At 48.5% G+C, this 24,364-nt stretch overlaps 1 protein-coding gene across 3 annotated transcripts in view; it reads right to left on the bottom strand.

Annotated features, from left to right (window-relative positions):
* Nucleotides 1-333: 333 nt before the first annotated feature.
* The window catches only part of FBXL20 (F-box and leucine rich repeat protein 20), a 40,637-nt gene continuing 16,606 nt past the window's right edge, over nt 334-24,364 (bottom strand). For all 3 annotated transcript variants that reach the window (XM_086864759.1, XM_086864757.1, XM_086864760.1), the window contains exons 3-16: nt 20,666-20,720; nt 18,815-18,889; nt 15,582-15,676; nt 14,643-14,711; nt 14,235-14,330; nt 13,906-14,032; nt 12,017-12,091; nt 10,799-10,929; nt 7,162-7,222; nt 6,337-6,381; nt 5,101-5,157; nt 3,817-4,029; nt 2,457-3,103; nt 334-2,241 (exon numbers count right to left, since the gene is read on the bottom strand). In XM_086864759.1, coding sequence (XP_086720885.1) covers nt 2,996-3,103; nt 3,817-4,029; nt 5,101-5,157; nt 6,337-6,381; nt 7,162-7,222; nt 10,799-10,929; nt 12,017-12,091; nt 13,906-14,032; nt 14,235-14,330; nt 14,643-14,711; nt 15,582-15,676; nt 18,815-18,889; nt 20,666-20,720 — 1,207 coding nt within the window. In that variant the 3' untranslated portion in view covers nt 334-2,241; nt 2,457-2,995. The remainder of the gene's footprint in view (nt 2,242-2,456; nt 3,104-3,816; nt 4,030-5,100; nt 5,158-6,336; nt 6,382-7,161; nt 7,223-10,798; nt 10,930-12,016; nt 12,092-13,905; nt 14,033-14,234; nt 14,331-14,642; nt 14,712-15,581; nt 15,677-18,814; nt 18,890-20,665; nt 20,721-24,364) is intronic.

The raw sequence follows: 24,364 nt of genomic DNA, 5'->3' as shown, positions 1-24,364 counted from the left end.
GGAGCTGCCTTAGGAGCGGATTTGGCAGAGGCAGGGAGCTCGGAAATGGGGTGGGATCCTCATCCTGTCCCAGAGCCCCCGGGGACACCTCGAACACCCCAGCACGGAGCGATTCCCAGCGGCTCCCACCCGCGAAGGGCCCCAGGCTGGAAGGGGCTCCGAGCATCCCGGGCCGTGCAAGGGGTCCCTGGAGGAGCTTGGAGGTCCTTCCACCCCAAACCATTCCCTGACTCCAGGGAAACGCTCGGAGCACCCCGAGACCCCCCCTCGGGAGCTGCCCCACGCAGGAGGTGGATTTTCCTCAACCCAGCGATTCCCCCAGCGAGACACAGCTTGGAAAATGGTGTTTATTGGTATTTATAAATATAAACATCAGGAAGAGTCCATTTGAAGACGGATAATTGACTTAAAAGGACACTGTCAAGAAGTTTGAGCTACCTTAATGCTGTCACCCTGGTCTGCAAACAGAAAATAAATTGCTTTGGGTTCTGTGTTCCGGAGTTTTCCCTGGAAAACTCTGCTCTGTTACAAAGGGATCAGTCAGCCAACAACGCCCTGGCTCCCAAATCCCGCTCTTCGCTCTCCTCTGCCACGGCAGGAACTAAACAAAAGTTGGTTTTGTTTGATTTTTCCCAGAGTTGTGCAAATCCTGTGATTGCCGGGTGACCCGTCCCGTCCGTCACCACCATCTTCTGCCACCCCGAAACCCGGAGAAAGTTCTGGAAATGAAGGCGCCTGAGGAGAGGGGGAGAATCCACAGCGCTAAAGAGGATTTGAATAAATATAAGGGATTAAAAGCCATCTACAGGAGGGCATTGACAGTATCCTTTTAACCCCAGCAGGCCGGAGTCGCTCCGGGCAGAGCGCGAGCGCAGACCGGGGGGCTGTGGGAGATGAGGGGGTGCAGCTCCGGGGGAGAACGGCGCATCCTCCTTGGAATTCCTGGTGGGAAAGCTCCCTCCCAGCCCCTGGAGCAGCCGTTCCTGCTGCTGCAGCTGCTCCTTCCCCAGCAGGAGCATCCTCGGAGCCCGGGGGAAGCGTCGGTGGGCACGGCCAGCGGGAGAGACGGACACGGGCCCGCCCCAGGCTGACCAACCCTGCCCCCTCAAACCCTTGGGATCTGCCCAGCAGTTCCACACCTGCAATTCGGTCAGCCCGGGCTCCCCTGCAGCCATTTCTGCCTGAAACACCCCAAAAACAGCAGGCAGCGACCCCTCTCCCTGGGCCTGGCACGTCCAAAGCCCATCCCGGGGCTCCTTCCACACTTACCTGTGCAGGGTGGGGAGCTCGGGGGGATCCCAGCCCTGCTCCCCCAGGGAATCCTCAATTCTTCACCAGGGCAAGCAAGAACCTCTACTCTGCTTTTCCTCAGGGAAAGGATGGAGGGGAAGTACAGGAGGAGGGAGCTCACAGTGGCTGGAACACGGATTAGAACTTTCTCCCTGTACTGAGAATTATATATTTGTGTATATATTGTTCCCTGTATGGAGAATTGTATCCTTGTCGTTGGGATAAAACCTGGATTTGGGATAAATTTGGACACCCAATCCCTGATCACACAGGTGAGGAAGCCCAGGAGAGCCCAGCCTGGGGTGCAGCTCACCTAAAATCTTCCTGACAGCTCATCACAGGCTCAGGCTTCTCCTGGGAAAAGAATTCCTTATGGATTCTTTGCTTTGGGCTGGAAAATCTCAAGAAATGACTGAATCAGAAATTTGGAAAAAAAAATTTAAAGGGAGAAAAAAAGAAGAAGAAATTAAAAAAAAACCAACCAGGATTTGGGGAGGGTAAAATATGTGGCATTAGAAACTCCAAGGGTCTATCACACAATTTGGGAAGAATCTGGGAAGCCTCTGAGCTGGATGTCACATGGGAAAGAAGAGCCTTCCTCATGTGAGCACCGTCAGGGTGGGAGCAGGGAAGCACAGGGGAATCCTGTACCACTGGGAAATCCTGGATCACTGGGAAATCCTGGATCCCAGGGAAATCCTGGATCCCAGGGAAATCCTGGATCCCAGATAAACCCTGGATCACAGGTAAATCCTGGACCACTGCGAAATCCTGGATCCCAGGGATATCCTGGATCCCAGATAAATCCTGGATCCCTGATATATCCTGGATCCCAGATAAACCCTGGATCCCAGGTAGATCCTGGACCCCAGGTAGATCCTGGACCCCAAGTAACTCCTGGATCCCAGATAAACCCTTGATCCCAGATAAATCCTGGATCCCAGATAAATCCTGGATCTCAGGTAAACCCTGGATCCCAGGTAAACCCTGGATCCCAGATAAATCCTGGATCCCAGATAAATCCTGGATCCCAGGTAAACCCTGGATCCCAGGTAAACCCTGGATCCCTGATAAATCCTGGATCCCAGGTAAACCCTGGATCCCAGGTAAACCCTGGATCCCAGGTAAACCCTGGATCCCTGATAAATCCTGGATCCCAGGTAAACCCTGGATCCCAGGTAAACCCTGGATCCCAGGTAAACCCTGGATCCCTGATAAATCCTGGATCCCAGGTAGATCCTGGCTCAGCAGCTGCTGTTTCACTCCCTCCCTGACAAAGGGACACAGACCTTGTTGGGGTTTCCAGGTTTGTTGGGGTTGTTTTTCCCCCCGCACAACTGCGGGGTTAAAGCGTGTTCCTCTCCTCTCCCCACTCCCAAGGACCTCGGCTCCTTTTCCAACCTCACCAGCAGCATCAGTCCCTGCAGGCTGGGCTCCCTCCCCTCCTTCCCACGGGGTTTTCCCCGGGTTATTCCCAGCAGGAATGGTTCAGGATCAGGCCGATCCAGCCAGGGAAACGTGGCGCAGCTCCCGTGGCGGGTGGCTCACCCCGCCGGGCCGGGTGGGATCACAGGGGGGGTGTGGGTGGCTACAGGGCACCCCGGCCCCGCTCGCTGGCCCTGGCAGATGACACTGGGATCGCTGGTGTCCCCCGGGATGGCACGGGCGTGGTTCCAGCCCCGCTGGCCGGGAGCAGCTTCCAGTGTCATAGGATGATGCAGCATCTGCAGAAGCGCTGTCGGCTGCCGCCCACCGAGGGCGGGGGGGTCACCGGGGCGAAGTAGGCGTGGACTTTGATGTTGGGCAGGTGGGTCTGGAAGGGGAAACACAGGGAAAAAGTCAGGGACACGCCCGGAGCTCCTGGGGCACAGCCACGGGTGACAGGGTGACACGCTGGGGGCACCTGGGGACAGGGAATGAGGCTCCTCCCGCCCCAGTCATTGGGGAGTTGTGGGGAACTGGTGGGATCCTCATCCTTGGAAGTGTCCAAGGCCAGGCTGGATGGGGCTTGGAACGAGCTGGGATAGTGGAAGGTCCCTGCCCACAGCAGGGGTGGGACTGGATGGACTTTCCCAACCCAAAACACCCAAAGACCCCATAATTTTATGGTGTAACTTTACAGATCCGTATTCTCTTTGCAGACAAAATGTTGTTTACACCTGGAGAAATGGACTTGGGAGGGGATCCTGGGAAGAAACTCCTGCCTGTGAGGGTGGGCAGGCCCTGGCACAGGGTGCCCAGAGCAGCTGGGGCTGCCCCTGCATCCCTGGAGTGTCCTAGCCTGGAGCAACCCATGGAAAACATCCAACCCAAACCATTTCAGGGCTCCACGAGTCCAAATCCATCACTGATGGTTCTCACCGCCCTTCTGAGCACGAGCAGCAGGCCATGATGATGATGGTGATGATGATGATGATGGTGATGATGATGATGATGGTGATGATGGTGATGATGACGATGGGCACTCAGCTCAGCCCTCCCTATGGACAAACCCCCCGATCCCAGCGCTCCCCTGTCCCTGCTCACCCTGAGTCTCTTGATGCCGGCCCTCGTGATCTGCTGGCAGTCGTACAGTTCTATCCTCTCCAGGCTGTGGCAGCTCTTGAGGTGCTCCAGGGAGGCGTCGGTGATCAGGGGGCAGTTGTCCAGCTCGATCACCTCCAGCCGGTCGTGGGCGCAGGCGCCATTCCCCAGGTGACGGATCCCGTCGTCCGTGATCAGCTCGCAGTGGGATAAACTCTGCCCCCCAAACAGAGGGGTCAAACCCAGCTCCTGACACCCCAAAACCAGCCAGGAGCTCGCTGGGGATGTGAGAGGGTGGTCTGTGCTTGCTGGGTCTGGGCTGGCCCGTGCTGGCTCCTGGCACTGGAGCCACTGGGCTCTGTGGGTTTCTGAGGACTGATGTGCTTCCAAAGGGAAAACTTCCAGCTGGAGGGGGAGAATTCCTCCCTGGGAGGGTGGGCAGGCCCTGGAAAAGGGTGCCCAGAGCAGCTGGGGCTGCCCCTCGATCCCTGGCAGTGTCCCAGCCTGGAGCAACCCATGGAAAACATCCAACCCAAACCATTTCAGGTCTCCACGAGCCCAAATCCATCGCTGATGGATGGACGGGGTGTGGAGCAGCCTGGGACAGCGGGAAGTGTCCCTGCCATGGGAACAGGATCATCCTGAGGGTCCCTGCCACGGCTCCAGGGGAAGGCAGCCCTGGAGGGATGAGACCCCAGGGGGGCACAGAGATCCCAGCACAGCCGAGCTATCCAAGATCCCACCTTTGGGACACCTCTGGCCTCTCCCACCGTGGGAAGAGCCCTGGCTCCGGCTCCCAGAAGCAGCAGGAGCACAACAGCCCCCCCTCAGGCTGGATTTTTGGGGGATTCAGCTGGAAAGTCCTCAAGGAGGAAGCAGGGCCTGAGCCAGGAGCTGGAAGTGGTTTTCCTGAGGGATGACTGCACTGGAGAACCCCCATTCCCACATTCCCAAACTGCCAGGACAGGATCCCTCACAGCACAAACCCAGGGCTGACAGAGACCAAATTCCCAGAGATTCAGCCCCAAAGGAACGTGGCTTCCCAGAGCCACTGAGCATTCCAGCTCCTTCCTCTCCCACAGATGGACTGCCAGCAGATCCCACTGGGAATTCTGCTCCCAGGAGAATCCCTACAACCCTTTTCCTGCCTCCTGTGAGCAGCAGGGCAGGGAAAAGAGGCTCCTCAGGGTCAGGTTTCCAGCAGAATTCTTCCAACTTTTCAGGGAGTGATTAAAATCCCTTTGTTTGGAGAAAGGAAATGCTGGGAATGTCCCTTGGAATACTCACCAGGACCTGCAGCCGTGGACAGTGTATGGAAAGCTGGATTAGCGTGCTGTCTGTTATCTGGAAAAGAAGGAAAAACCCTTTCAAGTCGGTGCTGGGGCACAAGGACAAACTGCAAAACTGCAGGATTTTCCCTAATCCATGAGATTTCCCCACTCAGGGATCCATCTCCTCATGGAAATCTGCCCTTGGAGAACTGGGATGCAGAGGCATCACTGGATTTTAAATTCCTGCAATCAGCTCCCCAGCGTGTCCCAGATGTGCCTCTGGAAGGACAAGGAGAGCTCAGATTCCCTCGCAACTCCCTATGGATTCGTGTTCCTGCTTTTCTGCAGGAAGAAGGAATCCCACACAAAGGTTCCCAATCCCAAATTCCCGGGGGAGCTGCCTGGGGTGGATCTGTGCCCTGGCTCAGCTTCGCTTCTTCCTTTTTGGGGTCAATTCCCAATCCCCTCCTGCCTGGGCTGATCCTTCTTCATCTCCCCAATTTCTGCCCAGGAAATTCAGGATCCAGCTGTTCCCAGGAACCACAATCCCATTCCCTTCGTCTCAGCCTCAATTTCCAATCTACACTGGGGCTTGGAGGTTTTTCTCCAAGGAATTTTGAGTCAATTCCACCCTTTTCCCTGTAAATCTTTCAGGACAGTTTGGTTTCAATCCCCCTAAATCATTGCTGTTCCACAATTTTCCCCATGGTTTTCCAAACCAGGGGAAAATCCCATTATTTTTAGCAAGATGAGATTTTTCTCTGGGATTTTCCCTCAAAAATCTGGGATTTTCTCTCACAAATCCATTATTTGACCCAGCAGCTCCCACTATTAAATATTTATTATTTATAAGAATATATAAAAATATTTTATATAATATATATATAAAATTATATATAATTTATATAAAAACTATATATAATAAATATATTAAATCTATATTATATATTTGTATTATTTAATATATTATTATATATTTATATATAATATAAATAATAATATAAATGTATATAATTATAAATATATATAAAAATATACATTAAATAGTAAATATCTTTTATTTACAGCACCCTTCCCATGGAATCCAAACCAATGATCAAAAATGATGATTCCCAACATTTTCCTCTCCAAATCCAGCCACTCTTCCCACTCAGGATTCCACATTATGTTTTGATTTGGAGGAAAATCTCCTCATTTTCCACCAATTTTCCAAACTGCTGCAAGAGAAACAGCCTGAGCTGGGATTTCCTACCTGGACACACTCCTCCAGATCCATTTTTTCAAGCTCATGGCAATTCTAGGAATAAAGAGAATTCCAAACATCCACAGTGAGTGTAAAGTTAAGAAAGCAAATATAAATATTAAAAAAAAAATTAAAATTTTATAAATAAAGATAATTAATTTATATTTTAAATATAAACAGTATATTAAATATGTTAAAAGTATAAATATAAATAGAGAATATAAACATACAAACATATAAAAATAAATGTACAAATAAATATAAGTATAAATATAAATATAGGTATAAGTATAGGTATAAATATAGGTATAAATATAAGTATAAATATAGGTATAAGTATAAATATAAATGTAAATATAAATATAAACATGAATATAGGTATAAAGAGAAATTTAAATAGAAATATAGGTATAAATATAAATAATATAAATATAAGTATTAAAATAGAAATATAATTAGTAAAATTATAAATATAATTATTAAAAATATAAATATAATTGTAAATATAAATATAATTAATATAAATATAAATATAAATATAAATACCACCACAAAGACAATTTGCTTTTAAATTTCACTCATTTTTCAATCATGCAGAGTAAAGGGAGTTAAATTTAGGGTCACTTATAGACAAACAGCAAAGTTTATAACTAAAATTTTTAACATTTCCTGTGGTTTGGATACAAATCCTCCCAGGAGTGCGAGCCAGGACGATCCCATAAAACAAATTTTTGAATTTAAGCTTCCACCCCAAGGAAGTTTTCCCAAACTCCTGAGTTTGTGGGGTTTTTTTGTCATGAGAAGGGAAAGCAGGAGGGGAAGGAGGGCTCTTACCCTGGCCAGGGTGGTGAAGCCCACGTCGGTCAGCTGGGAACACCTCGCCACTTCCAATATTCTGCAGGACACAAGAACCATGGTGGAGCCCCAGAATCCCAGGAAAAGGCTGGGAATGAGCCCCGGAGTGCAGCCCCCTGCCCAGGGAGCGTCACCCGGAGCAGGAAACACGGGAATGGCTCCAGCCAGGGAGCCGTTATCAATGGGATATCTGTATGGATCAATGGGGTATCTGTGTGGATCAATGGGATCAATGGGATACCTGTATGGATCCATGGCATATCTGTATGGATCAATGGGATATCTGTATGGATCAATGGGGTATCTGTGTGGATCAATGGGGTATCTGTATGGATCAATGGGATATCTGTATGGATCAATGGGGTATCTGTGTGGATCAATGGGATCAATGGGATACCTGTATGGATCAATGGGATATCTGTATGGATCAATGGGGTATCTGTATGGATCAATGGGATATCTGTATGGATCAATGGGATATCTGTGTGGATCAATGGGATATCTGTATGGATCAATGGGGTATCTGTGTGGATCAATGGGATCAATGGGATACCTGTATGGATCCATGGCATATCTGTATGGATCAATGGGATATCTGTGTGGATCAATGGGATATCTGTGTGGATCAATGGGGTATCTGTGTGGATCAATGGGATATCTGTATGGATCAATGGGATATCGGTGTGGATCAATGGGATATCGGTGTGGATCAATGGGATATCTGTGTGGATCAATGGGATATCTGTGTGGATCAATGGGATATCTGTGTGGATCAATGGGGTATCTGTGTGGATCAATGGGATCAATGGGATATCTGTATGGATCAATGGGATATCTGTGTGGATCAATGGGATATCTGTATGGATCAATGGGATATCTGTATGGATCAATGGGATATCTGTATGGATCAATGGGGTATCTGTGTGGATCAATGGGATATCGGTGTGGATCAATGGGATATCTGTATGGATCAATGGGATATCTGTATGGATCAATGGGATATCTGTATGGATCAATGGGATATCTGTATGGATCAATGGGGTATCTGTGTGGATCAATGGGATATCTGTGTGGATCAATGGGATATCTGTATGGATCAATGGGGTATCTGTGTGGATCAATGGGGTATCTGTATGGATCAATGGGATATCTGTATGGATCAATGGGGTATCTGTATGGATCAATGGGATCAATGGGATATCTGTATGGATCAATGGGATATCTGTATGGATCAATGGGGTATCTGTATGGATCAATGGGATATCTGTATGGATTGATGGGATATCTGTGTGGATCAATGGGATAACTGTATGGATCAATGGGATATCGGTGTGGATCAATGGGATATCTGTACAGATCAATGGGATCAATGGGATATCTGTACGGATCAATGGGATATCTGTATGGATTGATGGGATATCAGTGTGGATCAATGGGATATCTGTATGGATCAATGGGATATCGGTGTGGATCAATGGGATATCGGTGTGGATCAATGGGATATCGGTGTGGATCAATGGGATATCTGTATGGATCAATGGGATATCTGTATGGATCAATGGGATATCTGTATGGATCAATGGGATATCGGTGTGGATCAATGGGGTATCTGTATGGATCAATGGGATATCTGTATGGATCAATGGGATATCTGTACGGATCAATGGGATATCTGTATGGATTGATGGGATATCAGTGTGGATCAATGGGATATCTGTATGGATCAATGGGATATCGGTGTGGATCAATGGGATATCTGTATGGATCAATGGGGCAGTTTTATGGATTGATGGGATCTCCTCCCACACAGGTTTTTCTATGGATATTTGAGATATTCCTAAAGATATCTGAGACATTCCCATAGATATCTGAGATTTTCCTATGGATATCTGAGATTTTCCTATGGATATCTGAGATTTTCCTATGGATATCTGAGATATTCCTAAAGATATCTGAGATATCCCTATGGATATCTGAGATATTCCTATGGATATTGAGATACTCCTATGGATATTTGAGATACTCCTATGGATATTTGAGATATTCCTATGGATATTGAGATACTCCTATGGATATTTGAGATACTCCTATGGATATTTGAGATATTCCTATGGATATTTGAGATACTCCTATGGATATTCGAGATACTCCTATGGATATTTGAGATATTCCTATGGATATTTAAGATTTTCCTATGGATATCTGAGATATTCCCATGGATTGATGGGATCCTCTCTCAGATGGGGTATTTCCATGGATATCTGAGACATTCCCATGGATTGACGGATCCCCTCCATCCCTCTCCTCCCCACCCACAGAGCTGCTCTCCAGAGGCTCAGCCTGACCTGTTCCCTTATTCCCAAGGGTTTATCTTCCAAGGGTTTCCCAGAAAAGCTTCCAGCAATCCCTAAAAGTTTGCTGAGGATAATTTACACGGAGCAGCCACTTCCATTCCAGAGGGCCGCAGAAAAATGGGAATTAGGCTGAAACAAACACCCAGATTCATCCCAGGAAGGGATAATCCACCCAATGCTGGAATGAGGTGCTCCAAAAAACCTTCACAACCTGGCTGAGGGAAAGATTCTGGGAAGCAAAATCTCTAATTTGCACCCCCAGAGACAGATCCCAGCGTGGAAAAGGTGAATTCCCAAAAATCAGGCAGGTGAACATGAAATATTTCGTATTTAAGGCACCGATGGAGATGTTTGAAGCCTTTTAGGGTGAATTGCTCATTCCTGTGGGAGTGGAGAAAAATCCTGGCAGCTCCTGCAGCTCCACAGGGGTTCCCTCCACAGTTTTAACCAATTTCTCTGCTTTTATAGGAAAAAAAAAATCCTCCCACGTTCCTGAAGTGCCTTTTGTATTCCACAGGATGGAGCTTAATCCTCTGAGGCCGAATGTAAACACAGGAACCGCTGGAGCTGAACTGGAATTTTACCTTTCCAACCCCATTTCTGTGCACTTTGTTCCCAAATTCCTAAAATGGGACATCACAGGGAACAGCTGGGGTTTGTTTTTCCTTGGAAGACACAGGTTTGATGCTGTTTGATGTCTCCCTGTTTTCCCTGGATTTGATCCAATTGCATTTGATGCCATTTCTTTGAGGCACTTGGCTGTCAGGGTAATAAAAGTTTCTCTTTTCTGCCCATTTTTCTGGGTTTTTAGCAACATTTTCCAGTGGAAACACACCCTAATAATAAAAAAAAATCCTTAAAAAAGCCAGGAAAACCAAGCAGAGGATGGGAGCCCACCCTGCCAGGCCAGAGGGGAAGTTTTCCCAAATTCCACCTGCTACAAAACCGCCAGGAAAAACCCGTTCAGCCTCAGGGTGGAAGGAAACTTTGGTTAAACTAGAATTTTTTTCCCCATTTCCCAAGACAGAAATAACCCAATCCCAAATTTTCATCGTGGATTCACATGGAGCCTGTGGGCACCACGCTGGGAGCTCTTTTAACCGAGTTTAAACCCCAAGAATTTCAGGGGAACAACTCAAAAATCACAGCCAGCCTCTCCCAAACACTCGGGGATAAAAAACCCCGAAAGATGCGGGATGTGAAATGGTTCAGACAGCACCTGGAGCTGAGTGTTCCAAGGGGGAAATCCTGGGAAAACTGACCGGAGGCGTGGGCAATTCTGTCCCAGGGCGTTGAGGATGGCGTCGGTGATGTTGGAGCAGCCGGAAGCGCACAGGGACTGCAGCTTGTGGCAGCCCCGGCAGATGGTGATGAGCCCGTCGTCCGTGATTTGCTGCCAAGGAAACCACAACAGCCTCAATCCCGGCAGGATTTCCCTCTCTCCATTCCAAATTCCAGCTCTTTAGGCCCAAAAAATTCCGGATTCCTGCTGTTTCGGCTCACCGGAGCAGCAGAGGGAGGAAAAACCTCACTGGATTTGGGAATATTTGCAGGGAAAGGTTTTGGAGCTGGGCCAGGTGAGGGATAGGGGAAGGTGCTGGGATTCCTGCAGGGCTTTGCAATTCCTGCTTGGAAAGATGCAGGGAGTCTGTCCATCCATCCCTGGACACTGGGGGTCTGTCCATCCATCCCTGGACACTGGGGGTCTGTCCATCCATCCCTGGACACTGGGGGTCTGTCCATCCCCATCCCTGGACACTGGGGGTCTGTCCATCCATCCCTGGACACTGGGGGTCTGTCCATCCATCCCTGCCCCTGCACACTGGGGGTCTGTCCATCCATCCCTGCACACTGGGGGTCTGTCCATCCCCATCCCTGGACACTGGGGGTCTGTCCATCCCCATTTCTGGACACTGGGGGTCTGTCCATCCATCCCTGGACACTGGGGGTCTGTCCATCCATCCCTGCACACTGGGGGTCTGTCCACCCATCCCTGGACACTGGGGGTCTGTCCATCCCCATCCCTGCACACTGGGGGTCTGTCCATCCCCATCCCTGCACACTGGGGGTCTGTCCATCCCCATCCCTGGACACTGGGGGTCTGTCCATCCATCCCTGCACACTGGGGGTCTGTCCATCCCCATCCCTGCACACTGGGGGTCTGTCCATCCATCCCTGGACACTGGGGGTCTGTCCATCCCCATCCCTGCACACTGGGGGTCTGTCCATCCATCCCTGGACACTGGGGGTCTGTCCATCCATCCCTGGACACTGGGGGTCTGTCCATCCATCCCTGCCCCTGCACACTGGGGGTCTGTCCATCCATCCCTGCACACTGGGGGTCTGTCCATCCCCATCCCTGGACACTGGGGGTCTGTCCATCCATCCCTGCACACTGGGGGTCTGTCCATCCCTGCCCCTGGACACTGGGGGTCTGTCCATCCATCCCTGGACACTGGGGGTCTGTCCATCCCGCTCACCAGGCAGGTCTGCAGGTTCAGGGTCACCAGCTCGGGACAGTGGGCACCGATGAACTTGAGAGCCTCGTCCTCCAGCTGGAACGGAAAACACAGGGATGGGAGCTGGGAGCACTGGGAATTCAAACTGGGAACACTGGGATTTCCTCTGGGAAGGAGGGAAAGGCAGCACAGGAGCAGCAGCAGGAGCGTTCCTGCCTTTTACCCCATCAGGAGCAGAGCCTGGCCCCAAAAATGCTTGGGAATATTATTATTATTATTATTATTATTATTATTATTATTATTATTATTACTACTACTATTATTATTATTATTATTACCATCATTATTATCATTATTACCATCATTTTTATCATTATTATCATCATCATTATCATTATTATTATCATTATTATTATCAACATCATTATTATCATTATTATATTTTATGGTTTTTATTATAATTATTATAATCCTTATCATTATATTATCATTATTATTATAATTATGTTTTATTGTTATTATAATTATTACAATCATAATTATTATCATAATTATCATTATTATACTTTATTGTTACTATTATTATTATTGTTATTTTATTATTACTATTATCATTAGTATCATTATGATCATCATCGTCATCATTATTATCCTTATAAGTAATTATTTTATTATTATTTTATTATTATTTTTTATTTTTATCATTGCTATTATAATGTATTCTTTTTTATTATTTATTATTATTTATCATTATTTTCAGTCATACAAAATTATCACTATTATTCTTACTACTGTGGCCATCATAACAAAATATAATAAAGGGAGATATTTTACTTATCAAACTTCCTCAGGTGAGAGAATAAAGAAAGATTAAAGAAAAGTCAGTTTAAAGAACAAAAAAGTGTAAAAAAGGCTAAAAAAAAAATCCCTTTCAGCATTTACATATCCCAAAATACAGATTTTGGGATATATAAATGTATCTATTGTGGGATAATAAAATAGAAGAAATATATTTCTATTTTGGGATTATATAAATATATAAATGTATCTATTGTGGGATAATAAAATATAATAAATTATATTTCTATTTTGGGATATATAAATATATAATTGTATGTATTGTGGGATAATAAAATAAATTTCTATTTTGGGATATATAAATATATAAATGTATCTATTGTGGGATAATAAAATATAATAAATATATTTCTATTTTGGGATAATAAAATATAATAAAATATATTTCTATTTTGGGATATATAAAGATATATAAATGTATCTATTGTGGGATAATAAAATATATTTTTATTTTGGGATATATAAATATATAATTGTATGTATTGTGGAATAATAAAATATATTTCTATTTTGGGATATATAAATATATAAATGTATCTATTGTGGGATAATAAAATATAATAAATATATTTCTATTTTGGGATAATAAAATATAATAAAATATATTTCTATTTTGGGATATATAAATATGTAATTGTATGTATTGTGGGATAATAAAATATAATAAATATATTTTTATTTTGGGATATATAAATACTCTCCAGATCTCTGGGATGTACCTGAGGGAACAGGATTGTGCTCCCAGGGCTGCAGAGGTGTTTTCCAAGGAAAAAGAGATTGTCTGATTACAAACCCAAGGCAGGGGGAGGGAATTCCATCAGCAGCCAGAGGGAAGGGCTGCCCTGGAACCTTCCCAAGGCTGGATCTGGCCATGGATCACAGCAACCTCCTCCAAAGGAAAACTGGGATCAAAGGATTCTCCAGCTCCACCAGCCATTCATTCCCTGTCCCACTCCAGCACCTGAGCTCCACCACCACGGGGATTCTGGAGAAGGGAATATCCCAAATCCTGGGATTTCCAGGGCCATTCCCACTTTTCCAGAGGTGTGTACCTGGGTGCAGCCCTTGAGGGACAGGGCCCGCAGCCCCCCGCAGCCCCGCACCAGCGCCTGGATCCCGTCCTTGGTCACTTGGTCGCACCAGGAGATGATGAGCTGTTCCAGCAGCGGGCATCCCTCACTGGGGACACAGGGACACACACGGAAACGCTCCTTTACCTCGGGAAAAATCCTGCTCCCAGCCAGGAGCTGCGGCATTCCCGGTTCTGGGACAGCGGGAAGAGCCCAGCTCCAGAGGGAGGGATGGCTGGAGGATCTCAGAGGTCTTTTCCAGCCTCAATGATGCTGGGATTCCACGGGAAATCCCGGCTGCCGGCTCCTACCTCAGTGCTTTCAGGGACAGGTTGGTGATGGAGGTGCAGGAAGCCAAATCCAGGTGCCTGAGTTTGGAGCAGAACTTGCTGAGGTTGGTGCAGGTGCTGGAAGAGACACACGGGGACAACTCCTGCGATGGATTCACCCCAGACCACGGAATTCCCATGGGATGGGCAGGCTGGGCTGAGGATGGAAGCTGTGGATCCCTGGAAGCACCCCAGGCCAGGCTGGACAGGGCTGGGAGCAGCTCTGGGGTGGTGAAAGGTGTCCCTGCCCTAGCAGGGTGGGAATGGATGGGATTTAAGGTCTTTCCAAGCCAAACCATTCCATGGAAAACCTCCCACACCCCTGAGTTTTCCCTTAAAAAAGAGAGGGAGGACAGGAATAGCCAGGGGAGAGGGAAGGGTTTCACTCACATATCCGTGATCTTGGTACAACCATTGAGGTTCAGCACCTCGATGTTCCTGCAGTTCTGGGCAAAGGTCCTGAGGGAAAGGGAAAACATTGGATTTGTCAGTGGAATTCAGATTAAAATCGTACAAAATTCAATTTACAAAATTTACAGTCTCAAAGAGATTGAAGAAGAAAAATAGAGAAAATCAAGAAGGGAATCAAGAAGAAAACGGAGAAAATTGAAAGAACCAAGAAAGAAGAAAGGAATCCAGAAAAACGAGAAGATAAACAGGATCTAAATCAAGAAAATAATCAAGAAAGAGGAAAACCCAGAAGATCAAGAAAAGTAATCAAGAAAATCAAGAAAACCAAGAAAAAAAAAAAAAAGAAGAAAACCAAGGAGGAAATCAGTAAAGAAGAAAGGCATCTAGAAAGAAGAGTCAAAAAAATCAAGAAGAAAATCAAGAAGAAAACCAAGAGAATCAAAAAGAAAATCAAGGAAAAGAAAAGAACCAAGAAAAATCAAGAAATAAGAAAATAATCAAGGAAAGAATCTATAAAGAAGAAAAGAATCAAGAAGAAAATCAGGAACAAACCCAAGAAAATCCCTGATTTCTGCTGCCCCACCTCCTGCCCTGGGATGTCCCAGCCTGGAGGCACCCAGTGCCCATCACCCTCATCCCTTGGCTTTATTCTCATGAGAAATGTGAGAAATGACTGCTGGATGAGGTTAAAAATGCTAAATTCAGTGACAAAACCCCAATAAATTATTTTTACAAATGACAAATTAAATTATAAAAATGATTAAAGAAATAATAATAATAAAAAAATAATTTGATAAATTAAATGAGAAATGAATAATGTCTGTCCCTGCTCTCCAGGTTTTGACATCCTGAGGGTTTTACAGGGATAAATTGTCCCAATCCTGGTTTTTCCAGCCCGTTCCAAAGGTGCAGCTCTACCTTAAGGCGTTGTCCCCCACTCCCAGGCAGCCCCGCAGGCTCAGCTTCCGCAGGAATCCCCCACATCTCTTGGAAATGTTCTCCACCACTCGGCCCTGGGAGAGACAGCAGGAGCCACCTGAGAACCCCAAAGAGCTCCAGGAAGCTGAAGTGAAGGTTTTGCAGATAAAACAATGATTTTAATTTCATTTTAATGGTTGAAAACGGTGCTAAGGGAATAAAAGTGCTGTGGGGAATGGGCTAAGGGAGGGGGAGGGAGAATTATTCAGCTTCTGAAGATGGAGAGATAAGGAGCAGTCACCTAAAGCAGGTGAGATAAAGCATTTTGAGAAATTTCCTCTGGTTTGGAGCTCCTCAGACTCCCCAAGGAAGGTGGGAACAGCCACACCCCAGATTCCCAGCACAGCCAACGGATAAACTCCAATTTCTACCCAAAACAGAGATGAGAACCAGCCCACGTGTTTTGCTCCTGCAGGAAATCCAACCATTTGCATTCCAGAGATCCAGAAAAGGCTTTTTAATTTCTGATCTGGATCCAAAGACCCCATTACAGCCAGGATTTACCTTTCCCAGGGTAAAAAGGGAATAACCACTGGAGGATATTTGTACCAGAAACTCAGAACCTTCCCCTGCACTTTGGCTGTTCCTCACAGAGCAGGAGCATCCCTTGGTCCTTCCAGGACTAACTGGGATTTGGGACCTCTGGGAGATGAGGATTTTCTTCTTTTCCAGTCTAAAAAACCCCAAATCAGGCTCAACACAACCCCAGCATCAGAGAAGGGAGCTGGGTGAGCTCAGGGACACCCCGGGAGCGCCCTCAACCTCCACAGCCCTGCAGAAAGGCTGGAAATGCTGAAACACTCCCTGATTTGGCAATTCCTCAATCAAATCTAGGAATTCTGCTGGAATTCGACGAGCCAAACGTGTTTCTGTCAAGAATTTACACGGATTGATGGATTTAACTTCAATCCATTTACATTTCCATTTCATGTAAATCCATTTACAGCAGAGCCTGAGGATTCCAGGAGGCCCAGCAGGAACTCTGAGGTGAGGTACAACAAATTCCAGAGTTTTGTTTTCAGAGGGGAAGCCTGGGCTTGGGAAAGAACACGGCTTTGATGTGCAGGGACGTGAAAACCACCCAAAAAGCACTGAGGAATGGGAAAAGCCTGGTTTGTATTCCCAGCCTCTCCCTCCTCCCATCTCCTGCCACTCCACACTTCAGGAACCCTGAGAACTCCACTCTAAATAAACAATTCCAGGGTTTTTATCCTGGGTCCAGGATTTTTAGGGCACATTATGAGGTGAAGGATTCATTATGAAGATCCAAAATCCATTTCCTTCCCCCAGGGCACTCAGACCCTGCTGAGGGGGCAGTGCCCCCTTCCAGCTCCTCATCCCTGTCCAGGTGCCTCTTCCAGCTCCTCATCCCTGCCCAGGTGTCCCTTCCTGCTCTTCATCCCTGTCCAGGTGTCATTTCCAGCTCCTCATCCCTGTCCAGGTGCCTCCTCTTCCTCCTCATCCCTGTCCAGGTGCCATTTCCTGCTCCTCATCCCTGTCCAGGTGCCTCTTCCTCCTCCTCATCCCTGCCCAGGTGTCTCTTCCTCCTCCTCATCCCTGCCCAGGTGCCATTTCCTGCTCCTCATCCCTGCCCAGGTGTCCCTTCCTGCTCTTCATCCCTGTCCAGGTGTCATTTCCAGCTCCTCATCCCTGTCCAGGTGTCTCTTCCTCCTCCTCATCCCTGTCCAGGTACCTTTTCCTGCTCCTCATCCCTGTCCAGGTGCCATTTCCTGCTCCTCATCCCTGCCCAGGTGTCTCTTCCTCCTCCTCATCCCTGTCCAGGTGTCATTTCCAGCTCCTCATCCCTGTCCAGGTGTCATTTCCTGCTCCTCATCCCTGTCCAGGTGTCTCTTCCTCCTCCTCATCCCTGTCCAGGTGTCATTTCCAGCTCCTCATCCCTGTCCAGGTGTCATTTCCAGCTCCTCATCCCTGTCCAGGTGCCATTTCCTGCTCCTCATCCCTGTCCAGGTGTCATTTCCAGCTCCTCATCCCTATCCAGGTGTCATTTCCTGCTCCTCATCCCTGTCCAGGTGTCTCTTCCTCCTCCTCATCCCTGTCCAGGTGTCATTTCCAGCTCCTCATCCCTATCCAGGTGTCATTTCCTGCTCCTCATCCCTGTCCAGGTGTCATTTCCTCCTCCTCATCCCTGTCCAGGTGTCCCTTCCTCCTCCTCATCCCTGTCCAGGTGTCCCTTCCTCCTCATCCCTGACTCTCAGCTGCACAAAGGGATGATTTCAACACTTTCCTGCAAAATCAGGGCTGGATTTCCCCCAAAGTGGGAACTTTCACTCGGCAGCTGCCTCCGTCTACCACAAGTTAAAGCCACACATTCCCCATTTCCCTCCAATGTGAAACGTTCCAAATCTCCCTCCTCCAATGTGAAACGTTCCAAATCTCCCTCCTCCAATGTGAAACATTCCCCATTTCCCTCCTCCAATGTGAAACATTCCCCATTTCCCTCCAACATCAAACATTCCCCATTTCCCTCCTCCAATGTGAAACATTCCCCATTTCCCTCCTCCAGTGTGAAATGTTCCCCATTTCCCTCCTCCAGTGTGATTTAAACAGGATAAAACACCCTGATAAGAGACTTAAGGATCGGGTTTTTCCTCATCCCCCTTTCCTGCTCAAGGCAATTTGAATTTTCAGCCTCCACCCCCACTGGTGCTGAAGAATCCACATCCCACGGGTTCAGCCACAACAGAGCAGCTCCAAAGCTGCATCTTTTAGGGACAGGACCCCCAATCACCTTCGCTTCAATTTCAATTTTTGGTATTTAAGATACAAACACTGCAGGCCATGCTTCAATAGACACAGCCCTCATGTTCTTATCTGAGTGCAAGGAGGAGTAGCTTAAATTCTCTTCCATAAAAGCAGCAGTTTTCCCCAAAAAAATCAACTTTTTCTACCGATTTCTGTTTTCAGAACAGACAAAAACTACTTTACTTCCATTGCTACCTTTAAGTCTTGCTAGGGATATAGAATTCTGTCCATTTTCAAAAGCTGAATGGATTGCCAAGACTTTTAAAAAGACTCCCTGAAGCTGAAGAACTGAAATGAATGATTTCTATCTCCAGGGAAGGTAGAAAGGGTTATGCTGGGAGTATGAATCCATTCTAGGCTGTAATTACATTTTAACAAGAAAAAAAAAAAGGTTTGTATGTTAATTATACCTCAATATCCCTCTGGAAATCAAACAGGTCAATTCGCTGCCAGTTACTGCCATCCAGGGCCAGAACATTCCATGCCTTTATCAGGGGGAAAAAATGTAAATGTGTGGTTAATATGAAAAAAAAAAAAAGGTCAGTGGGGACCTAGTCAGAGAGAGACAACATTCTGTTCCAGGTGGGAAAGCAAGAGGTAATTCCTGCAGGGAGAACTGGGCAGGCACAATTCGGAATTCTGAGTCCCCCAGCCAGGGAAGAGCTGCCCTGGCTGCTTCCACTCCCTTGGGAAGTGCAGGTGTGAGCCAGGAGAGCACCTGGAGCTTGGGAATCTTCACATTCCTGGCTGGGATTTACTCCCAGAGGACACAGGTGAGCACCCCCCTGCAGCTGCAGCAGCGACAAAGGGCTTGGTTTGTGTTTAAATCACCAAAATCTGCTGTGGTTCCTGCCCCAGAGGAGGAGCAGGAACTCGGAGCTGCCCTCAGCCTGATGGATTTATGTCAGCAAGGTAAACAAGTGGAGCTTGTAGTAACCAGGAGCCAGCCTTGTGCAAGAGGCAGGGATAAACACAGGGGGATTTTCCATCCCAAATCCCAGCTCCTCCCCACCACAGAACACCGGTTCTGGGGCAGGAGTTCGTGCAGAGCCACAACAGACGACAGAACTGAGGGCTAATTGATTTTTTGGGGGGTTTAAACCTCACTGCTGATGTTTGTTTTAAGGCCTGGTTATGGCCAGGAGAAAAGCAGTGGGAAATGACCCAGTGGCTGCATAATTCCACGGGCAGAAATGTTCCAGAGCCTTCCTGCACATCCCTGCAGGAACTTCCCATGCTGTGCCATGGAATGCTGTGCTCCCTGTGCAAACAGGAGCTGGGACAGCCCAGGAGAACACCCTGACGTGGGCAAAGAACCCCTGAGAGCCCAGGAGAACACCCTGACGTGGGCAAAGAACCCCTGAGAGCCCAGGAGAACACCCTGACGTGGGCAAAGAACCCCTGAGAGCCCATTCTGCTCTGCTGATTCCAGCTGGGAGCTCTTTCCTGCACAACCTGTGTTCTTCAGGTGACAGCTGGAATGCCCAGACACCACACAGGGTATTTTTAAATGCAATTAACGATGCTAAATTATTATTTTTTTTTTTTTTTTGTAATTCCAATGTGCTAGGAGTAATTAAATCAGTTTGTGGTTGAGGTTTGGAGCCAGCACTGATGGGTCTGTGCAGGTGTCACCCAGCCAGGATGGGTGACATCACCCCACCCTTGGCTGTGCTGTGTTACCAGTGGCAGGAAAAAGCACCTGATAAATCTGGCAGCTCCAGAACCTTCCAGTCCAGTTGGAAGAATTCTCCCAAGCAAATAATCCAGGCTGGGTTTCATTAATTGAAGGATAAGAACAACCCCTCACTTTAATCCCGTGCTTACTCCAGCTACATCCAAGGAGAAAATGAACTTTCATTGACTGTGCAGCATCTCTGTGAATTAAAATTCCTGTATTTTCACCAAATGTACTCCCATTCACGTATTTCCACCACACAATGTTATTTTGGGCTCATCCCACCTTGGGGATTTCAGCAGGGTGAGCTCCCTGAACAAACCCAGAATGAGGGGAGAGTTCTGGCTGAAACATCAGCTCCCTCCCCTTTGTACCTGGGACACTGGAAAATGCTATTCCAACCTGGAATTCCCCTCCACCGGTGCTATGGGAATTTTCCAGGACTTCCAGGGGATGCTGAATAAGCCCAGTTGAGTGGCACAAAGCTCCCTGGCACAACCCCCATGGGGAGGGCTGGAGAGGGAGAATTGTCACCCAAATCCAGCCCCTGCTAAAATCCAGCAGGAAGGAAGAAGGTTCTTACCCTGGAAACTTGAGCACAACGACACAGAGTGACCACATCCAGGAAAGAAAAAATTCTGGAACAGAAATAAGAGATACCTTATTGGTTATTGACATTTAAAACAAAAGGGGATGCAGAAAATAAAGGGGAGGAGAGGAAAAAAAAAAGGACTGGGACAGCAAAAGTGCTTTGTGATTCGGCTGAAAGCTGAGCTGTGAAAGGAAGTGCAGAGGCAGCACTTCCCAAATGGAAGCAAAACACAGCCATGGAGCCCCTGGGAAACAGAAACCTCATACCTTGGGGTGGTTCCTGACCCCAAATCTGTGACTGCTCCCCCCAAGTGACCCTTGCAGGAGCCCCACGCTGAGCCAGGACATGGAGCACTACCAGGGATGCTGGGCTGGCTCTGACCCTGAAAGGAGGGACTCCAACACTCCAACACCTTCAGCAACAGCTCCAGAAGTGGCAGTGCCACCCCTCATTCCCAGCCCAGGATGGACACAGTGTCACCCCTCATTCCCAGCCCCACAAGTGGCAGTGCCACCCCTCATTCCCAGCCCAGGATGGACACAGTGTCACCCCTCATTCCCAGCCCCAGAAGTGGCAGTGCCACCCCTCATTCCCAGCCCCAGAAGTGGCAGTGCCACCCCTCATTCCCAGCCCCACAAGTGGCAGTGCCACCCCTCATTCCCAGCCCCACAAGTGGCAGTGCCACCCCTCATTCCCAGCCCAGGATGGACACAGTGTCACCCCTCATTCCCAGCCCCACAAGTGGCAGTGCCACCCCTCATTCCCAGCCCCAGAATTGGCAGTGTCACCCCTCATTCCCAGCCCCAGAAGTGGCAGTGCCACCCCTCATTCCCAGCCCCAGAAGTGGCAGTGTCACCCCTCATTCCCCCAGAAGTGACAGTGCCACCCCTCATTCCCAGCCCCACAAGTGGCAGTGTCACCCCTCATTCCCAGCCCCACAAGTGGCAGTGCCACCCCTCATTCCCCCAGAAGTGGCAGTGCCACCCCTCATTCCCAGCCCCACAAGTGGCAGTGCCACCCCTCATTCCCAGCCCCACAAGTGGCAGTGCCACCCCTCATTCCCAGCCCAGGATGGACACAGTGTCACCCCTCATTCCCAGCCCCAGAACTGGCAGTGTCACCCCTCATTCCCAACCCCAGAAGTGGCAGTGCCACCCCTCATTCCCAGCCCCACAAGTGGCAGTGTCACCCCTCATTCCCAGCCCCAGAAGTGGCAGTGTCACCCCTCATTCCCAGCCCCAGAAGTGGCAGTGCCACCCCTCATTCCCAGCCCCAGAAGTGGCAGTGTCACCCCTCATTCCCAGCCCCAGAAGTGGCAGTGCCACCCCTCATTCCCAGCCCCACAAGTGGCAGTGTCACCCCTCATTCCCCCAGAAGTGACAGTGCCACCCCTCATTCCCCCAGAAGTGGCAGTGCCACCCCTCATTCCCAGCCCCAGAAGTGGCAGTGTCACCCCTCATTCCCAACCCCAGAAGTGGCAGTGCCACCCCTCATTCCCCCAGAAGTGGCAGTGCCACCCCTCATTCCCAGCCCCACAAGTGGCAGTGCCACCCCTCATTCCCAGCCCCACAAGTGGCAGTGCCACCCCTCATTCCCAGCCCCACAAGTGGCAGTGCCACCCCTCATTCCCCCAGAAGTGACAGTGTCACCCCTCATTCCCAGCCCCAGAAGTGGCAGTGTCACCCCTCATTCCCAGCCCCAGAAGTGGCAGAGCCACCCCTCATTCCCAGCCCCAGAAGTGACAGTGCCACCCCTCATTCCCAGCCCAGAAGTGGCAGAGCCACCCCTCATTCCCATCCCAGGATCCAGGCAGGGCCACAGCCCGGTTTGGGTGCCTGGATTATTCCTGAGTTCCCCAGCAGTGATTACAGGGCTGGAGCAGCTCTGCTGTGAGGAAAGGCTGGGATTGCTCAGGCTGGGGAACAGGAGCTGCAGGGTGACCTAATTGTGGCCTCCCAGTACCTGAAGGGGCTACAGGAAAGATAAAGCAGGATTGTTTCCAAGGGCCTGGAGCACCAGGGCAGCGGGAAATGGGGATAAACTGCCAGGGGACAGGGATGAATGGGATACTGGGAAGAAATTCCACCCTGGGTTTCCCAGAGAAGCTGCCCCATCCCTGGAAGTGCTGCAGACCAGGCTGGGATGGTGGGAGGTGTCCCACGGTGGGGCTGGATGGGCTTTATGGTCCCTTCCAGCCCAAACCATTCCAGGATTCTGCACTTCCACCAGTGGCAGAGCCAGACATGCTCAGCCAGGAGGGACAATGACACCGTGGCCACTCCTGAGTGTCACCCTGGGCCAGGGCACACCCCAGGACTGCCAGGCTATTATTGGGATAAAGGAATTACACAGCTGAGAGTGCCAGGATTTCCCTGGGGATCACACCCCCCCGCCCAGCTGTGGATGCAGAAAGCACCGAGCCCATGGAGAGCTCCCAATCTGCACCAAAACATCAATAATGTATAAAATTCAAAGGGATTTCCATGTTGTTTCATGGTTACTCAAACAATGGTGTCCCAAAACAGACGAGGTCAAGCAGAGGGTGGGAGGACATCAAGGTCTCGTTCCCTTTGGGAACAATTATAAAACTGGAGTTTTTGCAAAGATAATGCAAGATTTCAACCACAATGTGCTTTAATATTTTAATTCCGTATTTTCAACTTGAAGGCCACCCGAAACAGAAAGCAAACGTTGTCAGCCACAAGCATCCTGAGAAGCAGGGATGGAAAAAGCCCTTCAGAAACCCCAGTTTTGGGGGAAAAGGCTGTTCCTGGTGGGAAATGCAGATTATTTATCAGAACTCTGATGCTAAAGGCATCACACAGCAGCACTCAGCTAAATCAGGATGAACAGCCACGCTCCCCCCTGTGGCTCATGCGCTTCCCAGGGATACTCATGGATCCAAGGAGTTAAGGGGTTAAGATCCAAGGGGTTCAAGGCACTTCTGATCTTATCACGAGACAAATCTGAGTGATCTGACAGTGGAGAAGAGCCCACGTGCACTTGAACGCTGTCTGGAATCCCAGATTCTGGATTTCAGAGCAGTTCCATCCTCCCTGCCCACAGACAAGGCTCCCCCTGAGCCTGATGTCATTTCTTGGTGTCCAAGGGTTTATTCAGCACCATGTCCATCCACAACAATACCAGGAAAGCCTGGGAAAATGAGAGAAGCTGGGGAAAATTCTTACTTTCAAATTCCCATCGGAGGAGTAAATAAAACTTCAGGTTCTACTGGTCACTCACAAAGGAAGTTTTCTCTATTTTCATTAAAATACCCGACTCCATGGGAATCCCAGACTGTTAATAATCACCTCATCAGGGCTGGGAGATCTGGGATAAATTCTCCTCCACTTCCTGCTCCTCCCTTCCCAGAAACACACAACAACAGGGATTCACCCTGGCCAAACCCTCACCCCTCTCCCTTCCCCAGCACGGAGATCTCGGCTCTGAGGAGCTCCAGAGACTCTTCCAGTGTTCCCTCAGCTCCTCCTGCACTTGTCCAAGACATTGAATGGATAATTCAGCAGAATCAGGCTGCAAAAAGGACTTTTCCACAGCAGGCACTCCTTGGTTGCGGATTTTCATCACTTCAGAACCGGATCCAGCTGCTCCCCATGGAGCAGGAAGAGCAGCAGGAGCACAGGTGAAGTCCTGCAGGCACCATGGCCCGAGCTGAGAATTCCCCTGCAG

This window comes from Cyanistes caeruleus, chromosome 27 (genome assembly GCF_971803275.1).
Source record: "Cyanistes caeruleus chromosome 27, bCyaCae1.hap1.1, whole genome shotgun sequence".
In the NCBI taxonomy this organism is placed as follows: domain Eukaryota; kingdom Metazoa; phylum Chordata; class Aves; order Passeriformes; family Paridae; genus Cyanistes; species Cyanistes caeruleus.
The sequence above is the reverse complement of the archived record's forward strand: the minus strand, read 5'-3'. Positions and strand labels throughout refer to the sequence as shown.